Source organism: Puntigrus tetrazona, chromosome 13 (assembly GCF_018831695.1).
Source record: "Puntigrus tetrazona isolate hp1 chromosome 13, ASM1883169v1, whole genome shotgun sequence".
In the NCBI taxonomy this organism is placed as follows: Eukaryota; Metazoa; Chordata; class Actinopteri; order Cypriniformes; family Cyprinidae; genus Puntigrus; species Puntigrus tetrazona.
In genome coordinates, this window is record NC_056711.1 from 2,861,669 (window position 1) to 2,883,491 (window position 21,823).

The 21,823-nt window shown below is 38.7% G+C and overlaps 1 protein-coding gene and 1 long non-coding RNA gene across 2 annotated transcripts; one reads left to right on the plus strand and one right to left on the minus strand.

Annotated features, from left to right (window-relative positions):
• Positions 1 to 339: 339 nt before the first annotated feature.
• LOC122356239 (cystatin-F) lies at positions 340 to 4,157 on the minus strand. Its single transcript, XM_043254772.1, has 4 exons — positions 3,741 to 4,157; positions 3,462 to 3,637; positions 3,250 to 3,369; positions 340 to 532 (listed from the first exon to the last, which is right to left on the minus strand). Exons 1-4 carry the CDS (start codon positions 3,796 to 3,798, stop codon positions 440 to 442), a joined length of 447 nt encoding a protein of 148 aa, XP_043110707.1. The 5' UTR covers positions 3,799 to 4,157; the 3' UTR covers positions 340 to 439.
• Positions 4,139 to 20,018, plus strand: LOC122356240. Its single transcript, XR_006252297.1, has 3 exons — positions 4,139 to 4,269; positions 6,778 to 6,822; positions 19,936 to 20,018. It is a non-coding gene; the product is annotated as an uncharacterized LOC122356240 (long non-coding RNA).
• Positions 20,019 to 21,823: the final 1,805 nt, after the last annotated feature.

Sequence of the window (21,823 nt, forward strand, 5' to 3'; positions counted from 1 at the left end):
CTGAAACAAATCCGGTTGAGAACCTCTGTCCCATTGGATGCATGCACACATCTAATGGCCATATGGACTTATACATCTAGGACAAGTACATTTCCAATAACACGCAGGACATGAGTAGTAAAAAATGATATATCAATAAATCTGTTCGTACAAACCCGAAAGATGCGTGTTTGATCAGTGCCTTTCTAGAGTCAGTTAGCTCAGAAGATCTGAGGCCCTGGAGCCGAGAGATTGAAGCGATGGCACCCTGATCTTGCTGTAGGTGAGTAAAAGTGCTTCTGCACATCAGAGAAGCTCACTGAATAATTTACGCTCGGAGTGAGAGTCGAAACCAGCATCTGATGAACCGAAGGTCACTGCACATGATGCTCAATCAGTGCTTTATTTTCACATTCGGTTTGGGTTTAAGTAAGCGCTGCATTTCGGGCGAAAACAAATTTCACAATGTATCATTTGAACGACATTCAAAAGATGTGGTTGACATTGTCTTCATCCACGGAATGGACCAGACATCAAAGTGACAGAAGAATGTCTAGAAAAAATAAAAACATTATGAGTGTCTTCCAAAGACAGTTTGTTAGTGTAGTCTATTTGTATGCATTTAGCAATTCGCGAACAGTGTATCGTACAATTCGTGGTAATTTTCCTTATCCCCTAGTTAGTGGGGACTTTGGAGTGAGCAGAGCACGTGCGCGTCGTTATTTATTCGTTTGTCAAAGCGACGTCATTTTCTGCGTCAACAGATTCGTTAAAGAGAAGCCTGGGAATTAAGACGTAAATGGATTAATATAACGTAAATGATGTCCCTTACTAAAATATGTAGAAGAAAACCCATGACGGTATATTTTATTTGAAAAATCCACATATTTTGGACTGCGTTGGGCGCCATTATTCTGACGAGGCAAAATGGTGGCACTCGGTGAGCTAGACAACTCAGAATACACAGCTCGGATAATAAACTACTGATATGATGGCCACGGCAAATTAAAGAGCTTACAGGACAAGATGGATATAAGCATGGGCTTAAACCAAATGTTGTAACATGATTTTTTTTGTTTTCTCAACAAATGCTCTGGATATCGGGCAAAATCCGCGATAAGAAGCTCCCCCAGCGGCCGCGGTGTCGTAATAAGTTTGGGTTTGTTTACATCTTAACCGGATGCCATAGCGTTTCTCGTCTCGGCCGTTCGTAAGCTCTTTCGGTATCTGTGGTCTACTAAAAGAGTCGAAGGCTTCAGAGTGCAGAGGACAAAGAAACGGGTCTTTACGAAGTTTTATTCGTCTACAGGTAACTCCCATTATTTTGTCTGACTCTTACCGCTAGGAAAATGGCTAGGAAAGTCGTACATCGCTTCTCTTGTTGCCCTTCGACTGAAAATGACAACCAAAAACGACACAATATGGTATCAGAATTGTATTTTGTGAACCGTTTATTCTGAAAAAAGCGCCGAGTGAACCATTTGATGTTATGGCGCCCTCCATAATCCAGACACGGTTGTCGGTTTTTGTTAAATAACATACATCTTTCATGGGTTTCTGTTACATATTTCACTAAGCTATTTCACTATACATGCCTTAACACCCGGGGATCCCTTTAAGGGACTGATGTGCTACGGCCGTTGTCATGGGAACATCCCAGCGGAAGATAAAGAGGAAATGACGTCGTTTCCTTTGACAAGTGCGTTCCAAACGAATGAAAAAATAAATGACACGCACGATTCTTCAATGCCACATGATCCTTCAAAAAATCATTATAATATGATTACTATTTTTATTTGTGCTCCGTCGTTAATATTGGACACTGATTTTGATTAATAAAATGTTCAAAAGAACACCTTGCTCTATACAGTATACACTTCATGGGTGAAAAATGTGAAATGATAAACTATGATCCACAAATTACTGGCAAGGAAATTAGCAAGAATTAAACAGATGTTCCTCTAAACAAGCCACTGGTTCAGAAAAACATGTCAGACAAAATGAGGAGGGTTTTTTTGTTGGAATAAGGGAGGTTTGATTCAGAGTTGAGTGGAGCGATGAACCACGATAAAACACGAGTCGCACGGTGATGTCTTTGAAGATCTGGTGAGAAATGCAATAATGAATGCATCTCCATCAAAGTGAGTCACGGAGGAAGATGTGTCATGATGTGGGGAGCCTTTAAGACGCTGCTGAGTTGCTTCGCAGCGAGAGGTCAATTAATGCTTCGGAGTAGGCTACAGGAGAATATTTCAGAAACGCTCGCTTCCCACATACGAAAAAAAGAGTTATATATAGAGAAACGATCTGGTGTTTTTTTCCAATAAAGGAACTGCTTCTGCCTGCACTGCATAGGCTACCAAAAAGTGCCTCAGGCTGATGTTTTGGCCTGGTCAGAGTCCAGATTTGAACCCTATAAAGAAGCATTTTTTTCAAATACTCCTATTAAATCGAACTACAATGACTATTCCCCCTGTATTATGCAAGGTTAAACACACAGCTTAAACATGTAAAGATTCATTATGAAGTTCATTTATCTACAGTATTTATGAAATTCTTGCCATTTTGGGTCAGGCAATGTTTGACAATGTAGTCTTTTTTTTTTTAAAAGAAAAAGCCAAAAAGGTGTTGTATTGTGGTTTCCAGAAAATGATTAAGTAGTAAATACTGTTTTCAACACTGATAATATTGTTTTGTAACATCAAATGGTTCGTTAGAAGGATTTCTGAAGGATCGTGTGACACTGAAGACTGGAGAAATGATGATCACAGGAATAAATTACATTTTTAAACAAAGTCAAACAGTTGCAGACATACATACAGCACTGTGTTAGTTCATTAGTATTTTCAACAGTCTGTCTGGAACGAGATGAAGACACAGAACAAACTGAGGCAGACTCAATCCAGAAGAACTGTGACAGCGCTTCAAGAAACCCGCCTGCAAAGCGTGCTCAGACAAGATGTTAACTAATAAAGAAATTCTATTTGTGACATTTTTAATGGAATCAAGTGGCCGAAACGTTTAACAGTACTGGAGCTTTGCATGTACAGTAGGTTTCTTACAGAATCTTGGAGGCACAGTTCTTCTGGATTTATGCATATAGACGCTCCACTCAAAAATATTTATCTCATTAGAAATCGCTCTTTATGCTTGACATCTTTACAATCGTAATCTTCATTGCAAAATCCGCAAATCAGAACGTTTATTTTGCCTTCACCTTAGGAGCCTTCACCTTAGAACTTCTCCAGCTCCACAGAAAAGCGCACATACCTGCTGCAGCACACTGTCCGTCTGGAAGGGACAGCTGTTGAGGTCCTCGGTGCTGCCCCTCTTCCTGCACACGGTCCGTGAGATCTCCACCTCCAGGACGTAGCGGATGCCTCTGACGATCTACGACGGAGCAGAGGCCGTATGACGCATGTACACACACACACACACGCGCACACACACATAGCGAGGCCCTCAGGCATCTTGAGTTATACCTGTCTCTTTGCGTCATCAACAGTTGATGCTTTGAACAGGAAGGCATCGTTGGATTTATTATTAAACGAGTAGGTTCCAGTCAGGACGGCCTCCTTCACCCCGGTGTCATTCTTACTGACGTTCTGTAGAGTTCCTGGGATCGGTCGGTCGAAGAACGTGTGAGCAGGAACTTTCTCTGAAGCCCAAGACGAAAGATGGAAACTTTAAAGTCCACAGAAGAAACACACACACAAAACTAAACATCTTTATCTACAGAAAAATGGAAAAGCTTGTCTTACCGAGTGAACTTAAGCCTGCTAAGAAAAGCAAGACTAGAGACCGATCAGAGACCCTCATGTCTGTTGAAGTTTTCTCAATTCTACTCAGCAACTTCCTGTTCAGCAACACTTCAACCACCAGCCGTGTGCTGCAGTCCTCCAGAGAGCAGGCACACTTCCCATTGGTCAACAGTACTGTTTCCTACACGGACTCTCAGAGGCCTTGCACGGGAACCCAGGTGAGCTCAATCACCTGCTGATTAGTGCTTGAGCGCTTTGTGACGTTCCTTAAAGATGCTGCAAAACCTAGGATATTTTTGGCTTCTGTCGGGCCCAAATAATTTACAAGCGCATGCAGACGTCGAGGGTTTGCTTCTATAAATATCCAGCTTTGTAGAGACCACCGAAATCGTCAAGAACAAAGAACCGAATCCTTCCTCAAACTGAACTGAAAGAGGCTGCGTGTGTTGAAACGCTTTGAAAGATGCAAGTGAACTCCTGTGGTTTCCTCCCACATCCGGTGATGAAACGCGCTGATAAGAATACACATGTGAGTAATGCGTATGAATGATGATTTATTGCCTGAGCAGAGCTAAAGCATGTTGATTTGGGTCAGATCAGAGATCTGCATCTCTGCAGTCTGCAAAGTCATAATTACTTTATAAGTAATAATTGCGGGATAAAAGTGTGTGTGTGTGTTTATTAGGCATCATAACATCCTTTTACTTCCATGGGTTTTATACATCTCATAATTAAAATTTGATCATAATTGTGAATTTTTATATCATTAACTTCTTATTCAATAATTTAACATTTCATCTCGTAATTATGTCTTGGCATCTCATAATTTTTATATTTTATGTCACAACTATGATTTACTAAAACATTTTTTTACCTGATGTGGAGGAAATGGGCAAACAATTAATTGCTCATATCATATTAAAATCTGATTCTGTTTATGGTTATTGGACTTTTTAGCCTAATTTTGGCTTTTCATGCTATAATTATGACTTGAACTCCTTATTATGTTTTTATCATCACTACAGATTTTATTTCATAATTTTGACGTTTTATCTCCACACCCCCTAAAACTTAAAGGGTTAATTCACCCAAAATTATGCACCGCCATACTTATTTTCAAATCAGAATATCCGACGAATAACTAACAGTGATGAACCTTCTACATTTTTTTTTTTTTTTTTTGCACACAAAGTATTCTTATAGCTTCATAACTTTTTAGTTGACCCGGTGATGTCTCATGGACGTTCTTACTGAAGTTTGGTCTTGAGCATATGTTGCAATGCTGTCTGTGCTCTTAGAAATCATCAAAAATATCTTAACTTGTATTCCAAAGATGAATAAAGGTCTGGGTGAAGGGTGAATAAATAATGACAGGATTTTTCATTTTTGGGTGAACCTTCCCTTTAAAAAAACGACATGTTTTATGTGGACTTTGTTTACATAGACATAATGATTGAACAAACTGTATTTTATACCTTACCCCTTAACATAAGCCTCACAGAAAACTTTCTGTATTTTTAAGTTTAAAAAAACATGATTTATATACTGCCTTCCTCAAGGGGACCAAAAAAAATGTTGCTATAAATAAAAAAATATCAGGTATTATTTAACTTGCACACACACTCACAAACTATAATTCCTCCCTGAACTTCTTCTCTTCTCTAGTTCACTTCTTGGCTATCAATCCTGCCGTTGTATATTACAGATATTAGTTCCTCTTTTGCAAGTCACTTTGTAATTATATCATGAGACTTATCTAATAATTTCGACACATCTCTTCTGTAAGCATCTAACCAGCCCAAATGTGCACACACACAACTTTTCACATTCTCAAAAAAACAAAAAACTCAACGTAGGCCCCCACAGTGACACGAGTCTTGAGTTTATTGTGTATTCAGGTCCCCACCAGGATAGAAAAACAAGTACACGCATGTAAACACACAGAGTGCCCGCTGTCAGAAGACTGAAACATTCAATTCAGTACGTTATTTGACTATGAAGACCAACTACCTTCATATATTAAAAAAGTCTTTGGTAAATAGAAAAGTCATAATTATAGTGACAAGTGAGTCTTATGAGTGAGTCAATATTCCAGTGATTCATTCAGGAATAAAACAATCAGTAGGTGGTAAAGTATGAGTCACTGAATCATTCATCCTAATGATTCATTCAAACACAATGCCTCGTTCAGGAAAAATAATCTTTACTAGCACAGTTACAGTGTGTTGCTTGAAGACCTGGAGCAAAAATATGTAGATGGGTAACTGGTAAAAGCAGCAGCACGAATGATGTTGATCCGTTAATCAGCGTGGTTGTAGCCTATGTGTGATAGAGTAACTCACAATATCGACCAACTCACGTTTTAGGCACACTGCTAGGTATTTCATTAGCGTATCGTAGCAAAACGTGTTGATTTTCAGACATCTCTCTGAAAATAACTTTTTAACGAGTCCCATTTACAGGCCCTATTAAGCAAGCGATCGTCTCCTGAGGCCGCGGTCTATGTTTGTGTTCCTCTCCAGCAGATGGCGCTGTGTCGTCGGTGTGATCTCAATACATCCTCTCGCGTTCAGTTGAAGTAGCATTCATCCTGCAGTCACCAAAAACACACGAGCCGCCTTTTAAGAAGATAACAAGAGGAGAAATGTCGTGTCTTTTCTCCTCTCTTTATCTTCTGGAGAACATGAAAAGGCTTGTTTTGGCCATGTGTCCTTCACATATCTCAACACGGGCTGAAGAACCGCTTACTGTACTTTAAAAAAAAAAAAAAAAAAATGAAGGATGAGTGTAGACCTAAATCCTTATCGTACCAAATAATAAATTGATCATATCATATTAAAATCTGATTCTGTTTATGGCTTAGCTGAAATTTTGACTTTTCATGCTATAATTATGACTTGAACTCTACTGATTTTATCTCCTAATTTTGACGTTTTATCTCCATACCCCCTAAAACTTAAAGGGTTAATTCACCCAAAAATGTCATTTTTGTGAAAATAAATATAATGTCTTTATTTAACCATTTCTCCCTTTTCAGTTTTCGTTCTCTCACAAAGAACCCGGATGCGCCGCCATACTTATCGTAAGTATACATAAGTATAGTTCAAGTATATTTTTAAGTTCAAGTATATTTTTAATAGTTCCTCTTTCTAATATCTAAAATATACTTTTATGTATAATTTAAGTATAACAGTAGTAAAAAAGATTACATCAAAGTTTTACTAAATGTGAACTTATAAATGTATGCACGTATGGGTGTAGTGTTAGTTTAATAATTAAATACTTGTATAATTTTAGTACACTATGAAGTATAGTCTCAGTAAAGTAGTGTTATACTGCAGATATACTCAAATGTTTATTTGCTTTTTCAGTGAATTTTACATCATGCTTTAAGTACACTACTATGTTCTTATTTGGGTATTAATTAATATACATATTTTGTATGTTCATATATTCATATAACAGCATCAAAAGAAATAGTATCTGTCTGTAAACAACATTTAGTCTAGCGTCATGCATTATGACTTTCATAAATAAAAATAAATAAAGATACAAACATTTTGAACAAAAAGCTGCAAAAAAAGACTATTAGTGGGATTCAGAATGATAATCAAAATGCAAACCCCAAAGCTTGTCAGTCATTGCTACCTTTTTATTAGTGACATTTTATTCCATAACGTTACGCACTTTTAGCATCTACTGTTTCTTTTTTTTTTTTGTACTAGCGCCCCCTACTGTATAAAAATGAAAACATAAATTCTAGGTAAAACTCAAGTATACTTAAATTTATATTGGTTATATTTCTGACAAGTACATTAAGAAGTAGACTAAAAGTAGCCTATACTTTCCTATTCATACTTAAAAAATAGGTTTACTAACAGCACACAAAGCAACTTTTTGCTATTCGCAAAATGGTTTGAGGTGGTTTAGATTCTTTGTTTCCCAGAGCTTAACAAATGCTGTGCGACGTAGATATTCTCCTTTTATTAGCCTGTTTTATTATCCCAAAAACAAATGAGGATGAACACGTAAATACTTAAGGATCATTTTGATCATCTGCATATAGGCTATCCATTTATGTAATTTCTTTCTTTTGTAATCTCAGATGTGTTGCTTGAAAGCTCTGTACTTGAAGGATGAGAGCTTCAAAGTCTTTCTAAATCTAGCAAGCACTTTGATTCCACACCAGCAGCATATGAGACCTTGCGCTCTGTTCATACTTGAGAAAGCTGTGTCTTCTTTTGGTCTGTCTGTCTGTGGCAACCACTTAGAGATGACTCTGAACAGCCTAGCAAAATGTGACAAACAGCTAGAACAGACAACAACATATACATTGTGTGCTATATAAAAGGGAAGTACGCAAATTCAAGCAGGTGTTTTCCGTTAGAGAGATGGTATCCGTTTTAAGCAGACTTCGTGATTTACAACTTGGCAAATTGTTTACATGCACGGCTATATAATGCAATAAAGAAAAGGTCAAATAAAAAAGAAGTGCCCTTTAAATAACGACAACCCATTTAAAAAAAACGAAAGGGCTTAATCATTTTGTGCCCTAATTTTGAACTTTAGCATGTTTTCTTATTTTATTTTATTATAAGCCATTTTGCGGTCTTCTTGGAAATGTGCTGAGCACCGTATGACATATTTGCAGCCTACCAGGTAAAAAACAAGTACATTTCCATAATGAACTTAAATCGCGCCATTTCTGCGCACTAATTTTGTACTTAATACTAAAAATTATTCTTTAGTACTTCTGAAGATTAACTTAAGTGTGCTATTTTGAGACACCATGCATATGAACTAAAATGCACTTTTAACAATGTATTTTAAAAATGTATTTAGTTACCACTTGTAGTACACTTGAGTGTACTATTATATGAAAGATGGTTTCAAGTGTGCTACAAGTGGTAACTAAATACATTTTTAAATACAAAGGTAGTATGTTAAAAGTGCATTTTAGTTCATAGTCATGGTGTCCCAAAATAGCACAGTTGAGTACACTTAGATGATCTTAAATTTATCTTTAATATGCTAAAAATTATTCTTTAGTACATCTTAAGTAAAAAATTAATGCGCGAAAATAGACCACTTTAATTGCATTATGAAAGTGTACTTGTTGCATAGCAATGGCCACACAATGTCTTAGCAAGCAGATGCCTAAGCAACCACTCATAAAAACTTCAAATCCATCCAACTACTCAAAAAACACAAGATACACCTTCAAACAAACTATAAAATGTTTTCTTGAAATTCCAATTTCTTGATAAATTCCAATTTCAAGGCTTCATGAGGACTTTTTTCTGTCTTTTTGGGGTAGGCCATTCGTCTTTAGCATGTCAATAAAGCTAGAAACGCATGTTGTTCTGTGGAAATTGGAAACTGTATTGATTCCTGCAGTATGATGTATCACTAAGTTATTCTCAGAGATATACAGCATCATTAATCAGCATGATGTTGGGTGATGTTCCTCTTGCTGGCCAGTGTGACCTCTAGATTAATCTGTCAGCTAATGGATTCAACCTGGTGTGCAACAGGGAAACGATTGTCTGTGCTCTAAAGCCCATCTGCTCTCCGGAGCGAGATGTGAGGATGAGCGTGCTAATGTTCAGAAGTGCGATGGAGACCGGTGAACTACCTTTAGCAGGGTTATTATGAGTGCAGCCAGATGTGGGCTGGTCAAGATCTTCTGTCTTACACAGAGATGTACAAGAGGCCTGTGACAGGAGATGAGGTTGAGGGTACTTGGGTCATATGCAATAAATATATGCTACATCCCAAGATCACAAAGGCTATGGCTGACCACGTAATACGGAATGTGATCATTTAAATATTTGGATTGCACTCATTCTGAGCAATGCTCAATAAAAGTAACCTTTTTATAAGGTATTATGTGAAACTCCGATTCTGTATGGAATAGCATGGACTTGCCTTATTGGGTCATTGGGTAAACCTTGTGGTAGAAAAGTGTACTTGAATTGTAACTGAATTTGCTCTTCAAATTGTAATAGTATTACAGATAATATATACATTCAATAAAACACCACTTAAAGGGCATATTCACCCACAAATGTAAATGCAAAATCATTTTTACCCAGCCTGAAGTTGTTCCAAACCTGTACAAACCTGTTCTTATGTTGAGGCCAAAAAAAAAATCCCAGGCACCGCTAGATCAAGCCCAAAAAGAGGCATTGCCTCTGGTGGAGTGGGCTTATACTCCAGTGGGGCATTGCAGGCCCAAGAAAAAGTATTCTAGCATTAATCTCATCTTCTGTCCACCTGGAAAGAAACGGCTTCATGACAGCTATGGAGTCGCAGGGCTCAAACTGAAGGCAGGTAAGGCTCGCAGAGAATGCCTTCAAGTTTTCAACAGCATGAGCTGAAGGTTGGACGACAGTAGTGGGTCGAAGGTAGGGGTTTTTAGATCCCTTAGAACAGAGGACAGAGCCCATGTGGGAATGTTGAAGGGGCAAGGCAGGTTCAGGTTCTTGGACCCCTTCAAAAAGTGGACAACTGTGTTGCTACATAGAGTGCATGGGGAATGGTCCTTATCCAGCATCTCTTAAAGGAAAAACAATTTCACTGACGTGTCACAGGAGGTTGGGTCTTTGCCAAGGGTTGTGCACCAGACCAAGACTACCATCACATGACTGACAATTTAATCTCATTAAGACATCTCATAGACTTGGCTCTAGCACGAGAAATTGCATTTTAGGATGCTCTCAGGAACTTCTACAGGCTCCCTTCGAGGTCCTAACAGGCCAGTCGGGGAGACTGGGGAACCAAAGCTGGCTATCCACCTGATCATGTGACTCCACTCCAAACCCAGCTCTTTAACAGCCTTAGACAGGATGCAGAAAAGTTCAGCATCCATGCCTTGGTCTCGCTGGGCTCCAAAGATGGCAAAGGAGTGGGGTCGTTTATTGAGCCAGACAGCTCCTCCACGCCTGAGGACTTTTCCCCATAGCATTTCAGCAACCCTTTACTAGTGATTATATCAATAGGAAACTAATGCACACAACTGAGTAGGATGAACTTTTTATCCGATAAGACAAAATGTGCATAAAATATTATGAAAATGCATTTACCAAATAAATTCCACAATGCACATCAAAGAAGTGATGTTACTTTGCACAAGGTGACGGGATAATTTAACTAACCAGTAGACTGATCTCATTGCACAGCATCTGAAATGTAGTTTTGGTTGTTCTGAAATGCCTGGGCAAAGCCTGTCACTAAAGCATTTCTGTATTATTGTCTTACACGACTGTATTCCCAAACAGCAGGCATCAACCTCAAAAAGCAATGACAGCATTTATTGTGTTTTGTCGGCTCGCTTTGAGGCAATTTATCAAATATGAAAATTATTATAATCAGTGGCATCTCCTACTTTTGTTAGTGATATTTAGTGCCAGTTTATCAAGAAGTGGATGGAAACGATACTTTATTCATAAAGGTTTTATGCAATATTCTAGTTTTGCATCATTTTATTCTAGTTAAATTAGCATCTTTGGATGGAAATGGCAAGTGTCTTCTATCAACCAATTGCATTTTTCAACACACACAAACATATATACAGTGGGTACGGAAAGTATTCAGACCCCCTTAAATTTTTCACTCTGTTATATTGCAGCCATTTGCTAACATCATTTAAGTTATTTTTTTTCCTCATTAATGTACACACAGCACCCCATATTGATAGAAAAACACAGATTTGTTGACATTTTTGTAGATTTTTTTTTAAATAGAAAAACTGAAATATCTCATGGTCATAGGTATTCTGCCCCCTTTGAAGATCCTGAGCACTCTGGAGAAGGTTTTCATCCAGGACATGCCTGTACTTGGCTGCATTCATCTTTCCCTCGATTGCAACCAGTCGTCCTGCTCCTGCAGCTGAAAAACACCCCCACAGCATGATGCTATCACCACCATGCTTCACTGTTGGGACTGTATTGGACAGGTGATGAGCAGTGCCTGCTTTTCTCCACACATAACGCCAAAAAGTTCTATCTTGGTCTCATCAGACCAGAGAATCTTATTTCTCACCATCTTGGAGTCCTTCAGGGTTTTTTTTTTTTTTAGCAAACTCCATTCAGGCTTTCATGTGTCTTGCACTGAGGAGAGACTTCCGTTGGGCCATAAAGCCCCGACTGGTGGAGAGTGCAGTGATGATTGATTGATTTTCTGCAAATTTCTCCCATCTCCCGACTGCATCTGTGGAGCTCAGCCACAGTGATCTTCGGGTTCTTCTTGACCTCTCTCACCAAAGCTCTCCTCCCCTGATAAGTCAATTTGGCTGGACGGCCAGCTCTAGGAAGGGTTCTGGTCGTCCTAAACGTCTTCCATTTAAGGATTATGGAGGCCACTGTGCTCTTAGTAACCTTAAGTGCAGCAGAATTTTTTTGTGACCATGTCCAGATCTGTGCCTTGCACAATTCTGTCTCTGAGCTCTTCAGGCAGTTCCTTTTGACCTCATGATTCTCATTTGCTCTGACATGCACATGAGCTGTAAGGTCTTATATAGACAGGTGTGTGGCTTTCCTAATCAAGTCCAATCAGTATAATCAAGCACAGCTGGAGTCAAATGAAGGTGTGGAACCATCTCAAGGATTATCAGAAGAAATGGACAGCACCTGAGTTATATATACACACGAGTGTCACAGCAAATGAATACTTAAGACCATGTGATATTTCTGTTTTTCTGAACTTAAAATGATTTTAGAAAATGGCTGCAATATAACAAAGAGGGGGTCTGAATACTTTCCGTACCCACTGTGTGTATATTTGTTTAAAATTCTTGTTGTGTTGCAAATTAATATGTTCAATATAAGAAAGAAGCCCATACAGGTTTGGAACAACCCAAGCTGATAAAAGGTTTTTATTTTGGTGAACTGTCCCTTTAAGAGTAAAGACTAAATTTCACTTATAATGTCAGATTAACAGTTTACTTTAAAGTACATTTTCAAATCGTGTTTTAATCATCTTAAAATCATATTTTAAAAAGTTTTAAATATACTTACTTGCAAGTTCTTTGCTTCTATTTATATAGAGTTTTTACCAAATACAGATACATCATTATATGTGTATTACCAATATTCAAGTGTGACATTCAGGTTTCACTAGAAAACACAAGTTTTATTTTACCATAAAGGTTTAAGCATATTTTAAAGAAAAGTAATTATAATAAGCAATTATGAATTTACATAAATATGTACTTTTTAATATTTCTAGGAGTATCACTGTGTTATATAGAGAAGTAATGAGCTGAACAGGAAGTAACTGAAGTGGGGGTGCTTCACTTTGTCAGCTTTTCCAAACTAGTTTGTCCTTTAGCAGCGAGTGGAAGATTTTGAAGGACTCTGGACGTCTTCAGTTGGTTTGCGAGCCTAAAAGGTTATAGAAAATATGAGTAGCATATTGCCAGTCGGACCAAATAATTAGTCCAAAAAACCTAGACTGTGTGTGGCTGAAATGACTGTCTCTGTTGGTTTACTGTTATACTGTAACTGCAGATTTTTTGCTTATGGATATGCTTTCAAATAAAACTGCTAGGGAAACAAATTTGGTTTTGATTTAGAAAAAAAAGTCTTTTGCAGCAGAGAGCTGCTGCGACATATTGCCCCTGCAGGAATTTTTACAGAATGAATGGGATGGATTGTGACAATCATCATATTCAGCACTTGATGCACGTTGCCAACTTGCATTCGGGACTTCTTAATTTAGGCTAGATGCAATCCGAGCTTGTCAGTCAGGAGAAATCTCCAACTAGACCTCCGTACTACAGAGGAAAGGCATTTGTGCGTAATAGGTCTCATGTCAGACTTACTTCGTGCTGTAGTATTTTCTGAGTGATGGATGTTTGACCTTTTCCAGGGTGCATGTTACACCACACCATGTGACTCGCTACTGCTGTTTTATGATAATCTCGTCGATGCATATCCTTCAGGGCCACTGCCGGCCGAATGGGTGACCTAAGCAGAATAGTAATGTTGCAAACAAGCAAAACACCTACTACACTGGGTCACAATTTGCTAAGAACTACAATACAATATAAAAAGTAAATAAGTTGTAATTAAATTGTATTATCTACGAATTACAATTCACCTAAGGCTATGATTTTATTAATACAGTGTGATTGGTTAATTTTGGTAAGGGTTGTGATGTCCACATTTTTAAATGAAATATGCAATAAAAATCGACAATGAAAAACATTAGCCTGTAAGCTCAAGAGTCAACAATGTTTCACAGGATTGTGAACCTATTTCTTTTTTTTTTATTTAACTGCTAGAGCGCCAAAAGTTGCTAAGCTTTAACTTTAAAGATGACACATCACGAAAATAGAAATGTAAAAAAATAGAAAGGTTTTAAGTGCTAAAATCAGGTCCCCCGTTGCATCTACCAACAAAGCAAATGTGAAAAAGATTAGCCCAGTAATTTTGTTTTAGTGAGCCTTTTTCTGCAAGCCTCTGAAAAGAGCACGTCTGATCCTAGCTCCCCTAGTGACATTGCAAAGGATTTCATTATAATATTAACACCCCTTAATCTGTAAGTTTCCACCCAAGGCCTGACATTTTGATTTCACAAGCGATAACGGTGAACCAGTTTAAATGTCATGGCGAAAGTTTAAAAAAAACATGCTAAGGGGCCATTCACATGTGGCGTCTTTTGCACGTTCATGTTTGCTATTTCAAATGTAGATATGCGGTTTGCACACTCGTAAGGGAAGCTTGTTTTTCTATGAGCGGCATCGATAAAAACACTGCAGGTCATGTGGCAAGAATCAACCAATCAGCTTCATCCTTTCCTGTAACAACATTGAATGCTTAGCCAAAATAAAGCAGTAGTTAGTCAAAGTTGTATTGGGGAGTAATGAGTAATGATTAAAAAGACAGGTATGAAAATCAGCCTGTTTCTGCTTCCAATCAAAATGATATAATAAATGATCTGTGGGGCATTTTTAGCAGTAACTTCACAGACACAATCTGGGGGCACCAGAGAGTTATATAAAGAAGGGCGTAATTTGTGTCCTTTATCGCAACTAACATGAACTGACCAAAAAAATCTGTATTTTCATTTACTTTACTTTTATGAATGTTAGTTACTAAAAACAGTAAAAATATATATATATATATATATATATATATATATATATATATATATATATATATATATATATATTTATATCATATATTTTTAAATTTAATGCTCTGTGTGTGTGTGTGGTAAAAGAAAACCATTACCTCAACATGCCACATCTGCATGATCAACTTTAACCCTTTTAGAACAAAAATGCAGATGCACATTTCTCACCCGTTTAAAAACAAGGACAGACTGCTCCACTGCTGAAGGTAACCTAGCAACAGTTCACTGAGAAGTGATGCTGGATGAATGTTTTACAACAAATCCCAGGACGCTGGAGTCTGAGACCGAAATCTAGACATCCACACTGATAATCTATTAAACTGAGATGACTTTTATACACCTGGGCATAAGCTGGAAATCAGCATCTGGGGCAGTCGGTGTCTTGCAATGTGTAGAATCTCAAACAGACATTTCTCAAGGCTTTTGTTCTCTTTTTTTTTTTCTCTCTCTTACATTCTCTGTGTTCACTGTGTCTTACATTAGGTATCAGTAATGTCAGCAAATCTGCATATTAGTATGATTTCTGAAAATGATGAGTAATGATGCAGAAAATTCAGCTTTGCGTAACAGAAATAAATTGCATTTTAAAATATATCCATCCAGCCATCCATTCACTATCCGGGGCCGGGTCGCAGGGGCAGCAGTCTAAGCAGGGACACCCAGACTTCCCTCTCCCCAGACACTACCTCCAGCTCTTCTGGGGGAATACCAAAGCGCTCCCAGGCCAGCCGAGAGACATAGTCTCTCCAGCATGCCTAGGTCTTCCCCGGGGCCTCTTCCCGGTGGGACATGCCCGGAAAACCTCCATTGGCCACCTCATCTGGCCTCTCTCGATTTCGAGGAGCAGCGAGTCTACTCCGAGTTCCTCCCGAGTGACTGAACTCCTCAGCCTATCTCTAAGGGAGCACCCAGCCACCCTACAGAGGAAATTCATTTCAGCCGCTTGTATCCAGGATCTTATCCTTTCGGTCATGTCCCAAAGTTTGCCTTGCAGCTCAGCTCCTTCTTTACCATGACAGACGTGTACATCAACTGCCTTACTGCAGAAGCTGCACTGATCTGTCTGTCGATCTCTCGTTCCATCCTTCCCTCACTCGTGAACAAGACCCCAAGATACTGAAACTCCACCACCTGAGGCAGGAGCTCCCCACCAACCTGAAGGGGGCAAGCCACCCTTGTCCGACTGAGAACCATGGCCTCAGACTTGGAGGTGCTGATTCTCAACCCAGCCACTTCACACTCGGCTGCAAACTGCCCCAGTGCACAGTGTAGGTCCTGGCCAGATGCAGGCAACAGGAGGGACCGTAAGGGGCCGGTGCTTTGTGGTTTTGGGGATGGCCGAAGGCAGGGACCATAGCGACCCAACCCCTGGACACAGAATATGGCTTTTAATCTGTTTTTTCACCTCTCTGGGGCGGAAGGAGCCTGAGTTGCTGCGGGAGGTGGAGAGGTACCGACTAGAGATAGTTGGGCTCTGGAACCCTTCTCTTCGAAAGGGGGCTGGACTCTCCACTACTCTGGTGTGGCCCGCAGTGAGAGGCGGCAGGCAGGTGTGGGCTCGCTTATAGCCCCCCAGCTTAGCTGCCATGTGTTGGAGTTTACCCCGATCTGCGAGAGGGTCGCCTCCCTGTGCCTTTGGGTTGGGGGAGGTCTCTCACTGTCATTTGTGCCTACGTGCCAAACGGCAGTGTAGAGTACACGGCCTTCTTGTAGTCTCTGGGAGGGGTGCTGGAAAGTGCTCCGACTGCTCCGCTGCTGGCGGACTTCAACGCTCACGTAGGTGATGCTAGTGACACGTGGAGGGGCGTGATTGGGAGATGTTCGACTTTTATAATATACAATATAAGTACAACATTGTTGCTTTGGAAAGAATATGCACTTTTGACAAGTATGGTGAAGAAAATTTATTGTTTTTTTAAATGGTGTGAACCCTCAAAAGCTCAAAATGTTATGAGCTAATGATGTTCTGTTTAGATTGCCAAAAAGTGGATTTTACAAATGCACAGATACCAAATCCATATGTCATAATTGTTTATAATCTATGGGATTATAATGGTTTGCAGGATCAAGTCTGAATGAATCTCTTATTTAGGTCACAGTCAAATGTTTATGGATTGGTTTAAATATTTCAGTGAAAACCTAGAGTGGATTTGCTATGCTAAATCCTAAATAAACAAAATAAATCTTATATGACACCGAGTGCACGGAAATTAAAAATAAAGCGAGAAGGGCTGAAGAAATGACTTATCAGAAATAGCAGTACAATTTCATGCTCAAAACAAAAACTTATGCGGAATGTCACTTCTGGTGACCTTTGCCCATAATGCCATAAGTTTCGATAATAATCCCTATTAGAGTGTCGTTAACAATACGGTGGTGATTTGTTGATTTTATCAAGACATGATCCTTCCATGACTTCCTTCCTTTTGCCTGGATTCAGGCTCTGAATGACAGTACAAAACTGAAACCATACCTCATCACCTAAGGAAAGCAATCCACTGTGTATAAGAGTCAATCAATGTGCAATCTGAGGCTCGATTCTTCTCTCGTATTCTATGAATAACGCATACAGTGCTAGAGGGAGCTCAAAGCAGGTACGATCAGTGCTGTATTTGGTCCCTGATGTGATGCTCGGGAACAGCACTCGAGGCTATTAATGGAACTTGAAATATGACATGTTTTTCCACCCTCTTTACTCAAGGGTGATTAGTTACCGGAGCTGAAATAATTCCTGTTAGTCTTGTGACTGGCACGATGCGAGACGGGGATCAGAGGTATGGTCCATTAATTGGTGATTTATATCTTTGTGACACTTCTAAAACATTTTTTAAATGATATAAACATCAGTCAAGAATTCATCCTGCTAGCACTAGCGTAATAGTGTACAGCAGCAGACACGCGTGTGCTTAAGAATGAACAGACTGTATCGTTTGCTGGTGTGGACACTAATATTAATATCTTTTAGAGTTATTAATCTTGGTGTGAACGGCCTTTGGGGATAGAATAGGTTGACATTATACTTGCAAAGTTACTTGGAGTCAGCAGAAAGTCAGGAACACATCACAAAAAAGTTAGCAGATATAAATCAGACTGCTCTGCTAATAATCTAATGAGCATTTGTTTATAAAGTTATTTACTGTTAAGAGAATGCTCAAGGGACCATCAAAATAAAGTGTTATCAACTCTTCTAGCATTAGGCCTATGTGTGCAGGTTCCTCTCCTTGGTAAACTTTGATTTATGTCATCATCCCTTAATCTAAGGCTTTTCTGATCTCTCTGAAAAAGTTATGTTGTTGAATCTCATGGTAAGATTTAAGCATAATTGATGTATTAATTCTCTTAAATGGCACATTTTGCTTTGATTGTTAAACCAACATTTGATGTTGGACTGACTCCCTCACTTGCAACACTGATCAACGCACATACATAGAGGACTTTAAATAAGGCAAACATAACCCCTTAAACATTTTCTACTAATTTATGAGGTTTGTTTATACGTGCACAAAAGCCTAAATTTAAACAGGTTGATCTCACTTCATGACTACTTCAAAGACAAGTGTTCTACGATCAGATGAGTCCTTGTTTGAAATCATTGATGCTGTGTTCTCCGAGCCAAAGAGGAAGCTATCAGAATGAGAAGGAGTTATCAGAATTCAGATCAAAAGTCAGCATCTCTGATGGTATGGAGGTGCGTAAGTGTATAAGTGAATATGGTATGAGCAGCTTGCATGTTTTGGACAGCATTATGAATGCTGAAAGATATATAAAGATTTTAGAGCAACATATGCTCCCCTCCAGATGACGTCTATTTCAGGGAAGGCCTTGTGTATTTCAGCAGGACAATGAAAAACCTCACAGTGCGGCTTCATAGTAGAAGAGTCTGGTGCTGAATTTGTGAGAACATTTGGCACATCACTAAATGAAAAATATGTCAAAGACGACCACAAACTCTTCAGCAGCTGGAAACCTGTATCAATTAGAGTTGGGTATCGTTGGCTTTTCTTTCAATACTGGTGCAAAATCGATACTTTTAAAATGGTTGAAGCGCCTAAAGGTGTCTGTACCCATGCCAAACTGGTTCCTGGTTTCGGTACCCAACCCTGGCAAGAATGGGATCAAATTCTCATAACCTCGGTGCCCAGACACGCTCAAACTCTTTTGAAAAGAGGAGATGCTACGCCATGGTACCCCCTTTGAGACCTGTAGCAGGCATCAAATTGGAAATTAGGTCGTTTTGTGCATAAAACTGGAAAATTTATGATGTTATCTATGTTCTATTGTGAACAAAACATTGGCTCATGTGATTTTTTTGAAATTCTTAGTTTTCATTTTATTCCAACTTCAAAAAAAACGTCCCAACATTTCTGGAATTTGGGTTGTAACGTAAAATAATATAATGTAATTATTTCTAAAATGTCATTTATTTTTCAGTCCATTTTTTCTTATCCAAAAAATGCAACACAATCATGCAGTGGAAAATGTTCAAAACTACCATTCGGTTAAATTAACAACCAATTTTTGTCTAATTTCTGAGCTTGTGTTTTTCTCGTGGACTGAAGGCTGCTGTTCTTATCTGAGAATGTAGGTCAGGACAAAACGCTTGTACTCTCGTTCTCTTTGAGGCTTTGAGGAATTACAGTGTAGGCTCAACACCAAAGACATACCCAGAATCTGGAGCCCCCCTCTTCTCCTGTACCTCCCCCTCATATTCCTTTTTTTGCATCCCATGTTTTGTTCTCTTCCCTTCCCAATCGCTGTATCTCTTCACATTCACTTACCATTTTTTCCTAAGCACATCTGCTTTCAAAATCAGTCATCAAAGTGAAGGTCAGCTGCTGTCTGTTTTGACTGATTGTGGAGCCCGTTTGAGTGAAGATATATATGTGTATTATCGCAAACCTGTATAAACATTTATTTGTTCCGATACGCAGCATTTCTCCTCAGAAAATGAAATGTGTACGGTGCAAGCATCTTTCCTTTCCTTCCATGCTGCTTGTATTTTTGCTTTGTGTATTAATATTGCATAATTAAATTTTTTGGTTCAACTACCCCACAGAGCAAGCAGAAAATATGAAATCATACACCATTTATCAACACTGGCTCAGACGTGACTTGAGAAGCCGAAGCCCTGTCATGCCCCTGTCATCCCGGTGCGCCCAGTATCTGTGATGTTACATCCTGGATGAGCGATTTGCCAGTATTTGCTTTTAAAATAATAATTAAAAGCTCGTTGCTGGATGAGAATGATTTGCATCTGACTGCATTAAATGTGCTTTTAAAAGGTGATTTATTCTTTCTTTCTTTTCTTATCTATCACTATCTATCTATCTAGTTGCCTATTAGCAGTCATGTTACTAGCATATAGCAATATATGATTATTAATATTTACAAAACACCTATCAATGCCTTACTGTACATTAACTGTTAATGTTAAATGTGTAAACTTAACAACTACGTACTATTAATTATTAATAAGCAGCAAATTAGGAGTTTGCTCAAGAAAAAACTTAAAACATAAAGGGTTAGCTCAGCCAAAAATGAAAATGTCTTTATTTCCCTTTAACGTTTGCTAGGTGTATGTGACTTTCTTTAGACGAATCCAATCCGAGTTATACCAACTAACAATCGTTCCTAACAAATTTTACATATTTTATGGGTAAATGGGTTCCCTATACTAAAGTGTCACCATGTTTTGTTTTGTTTTTAAAACTGATTTCAGGCGAGAGTCTTAATTTATAATAAAGTAAAGTTTTATTTTTATATATATATATATATATAGGTTAAAAACATTATAAAAACAATAGTAATATAAAAGGCATACAGTTTGCACGCTCGGTTGTTTAGAGGCAGCACTGGAGAAGCTGGAGAAGCTTACTTCAGCATACTTCAGTCTTTTATAGAATAAGTGGATAAGTGGATTAATAAGTGGATTCCAATGTCCACTAATATCATACATCACAGAAATTCCCAAAGTAGTTAATTATATAAGGACCTAAATTTTCAAATTTTCTTTAGACTTTTTCCTTAGATGCCTTCTTTGCTGCGTCTGCAACACCTGGGGACCTTGATTTCTGCAGAAGGGGTCCCAGGCTGTCCACGGGGCCCAGAAACCGTATTATATTAATAATAATAATACTGAGGAAATATATAAACAGAAAAGGCAGACCTGAAACAGGACAAATGCTTATTTTCCTCAACAACATATATAATTTTTTGGTTTCAGCGTTTTACTTTCTGAAATCCTACCGGACGAATGTGATGCAATCAAAACGCACCGATGCAACCCTGCTTTTTCTTAGTCAGGTTAACATTTAAAAACAATGCATCGTGTTAGTGCTGAAGCTGTCCAGGAGATTTAATTTGATTGGCGCTGACGTGCACGACAACCCTCATGAGAGACCCAGAGGCACAAATAAGTTTCTTCATCCGGGATGAGTGCTGATAGGTACTGCGTCTCAGCAGACGAGACAGCGAGTCAGGACCATTTGGGTCTTCGTTGTGATCTTCAGCTCAAGATTATTTATGCACCCTGAGATTGATGGAGCTAGTGCTTCATTTGCGGCAGAGGGGGGTCCCAGCACACCCACTACACTTTTTAAGAGTGGACTAGGGTCTGAAAATCAAATATATTTGATATTCATGTTGCATAGAGCGTTCAGCACGCTATCTGGTTGGGACAGAGACGGAAACACTTCTCTGCATGCAGAACAACATCCATTACCATGTTGGACTAAATATATTTCTGTAATAAATCCAATAAAAATTGCAAATCTGTTTCATTTGATGTATTAACAGGAGAAAAATCTAACGTGGTCCCAACTTAATTCAGGATTTCAGTGACATCAGTTTAATTGGAGGTCATTCGAATTAAAGGTCAGATTCATTGTAGAAACCCGGAAAACAGAGGAAATATAAAAAGCTGAACAGTCGAAAACCATGCTCTC

Coding starts and splice junctions, on each gene's coding strand:
- LOC122356239 (XM_043254772.1), bottom strand. CDS start 3,798: ATGAGGGTCTCTGATCGGTCTCTAGTCTTGCTTTTCTTAGCAGGCTTA. Junction 3,638..3,740: donor AGCAGGCTTAAGTTCACTCG/GTAAGACAAGCT, acceptor CTTGGGCTTCAG/AGAAAGTTCCTGCTCACACG. Junction 3,370..3,461: donor TTGATGACGCAAAGAGACAG/GTATAACTCAAG, acceptor GCTCCGTCGTAG/ATCGTCAGAGGCATCCGCTA.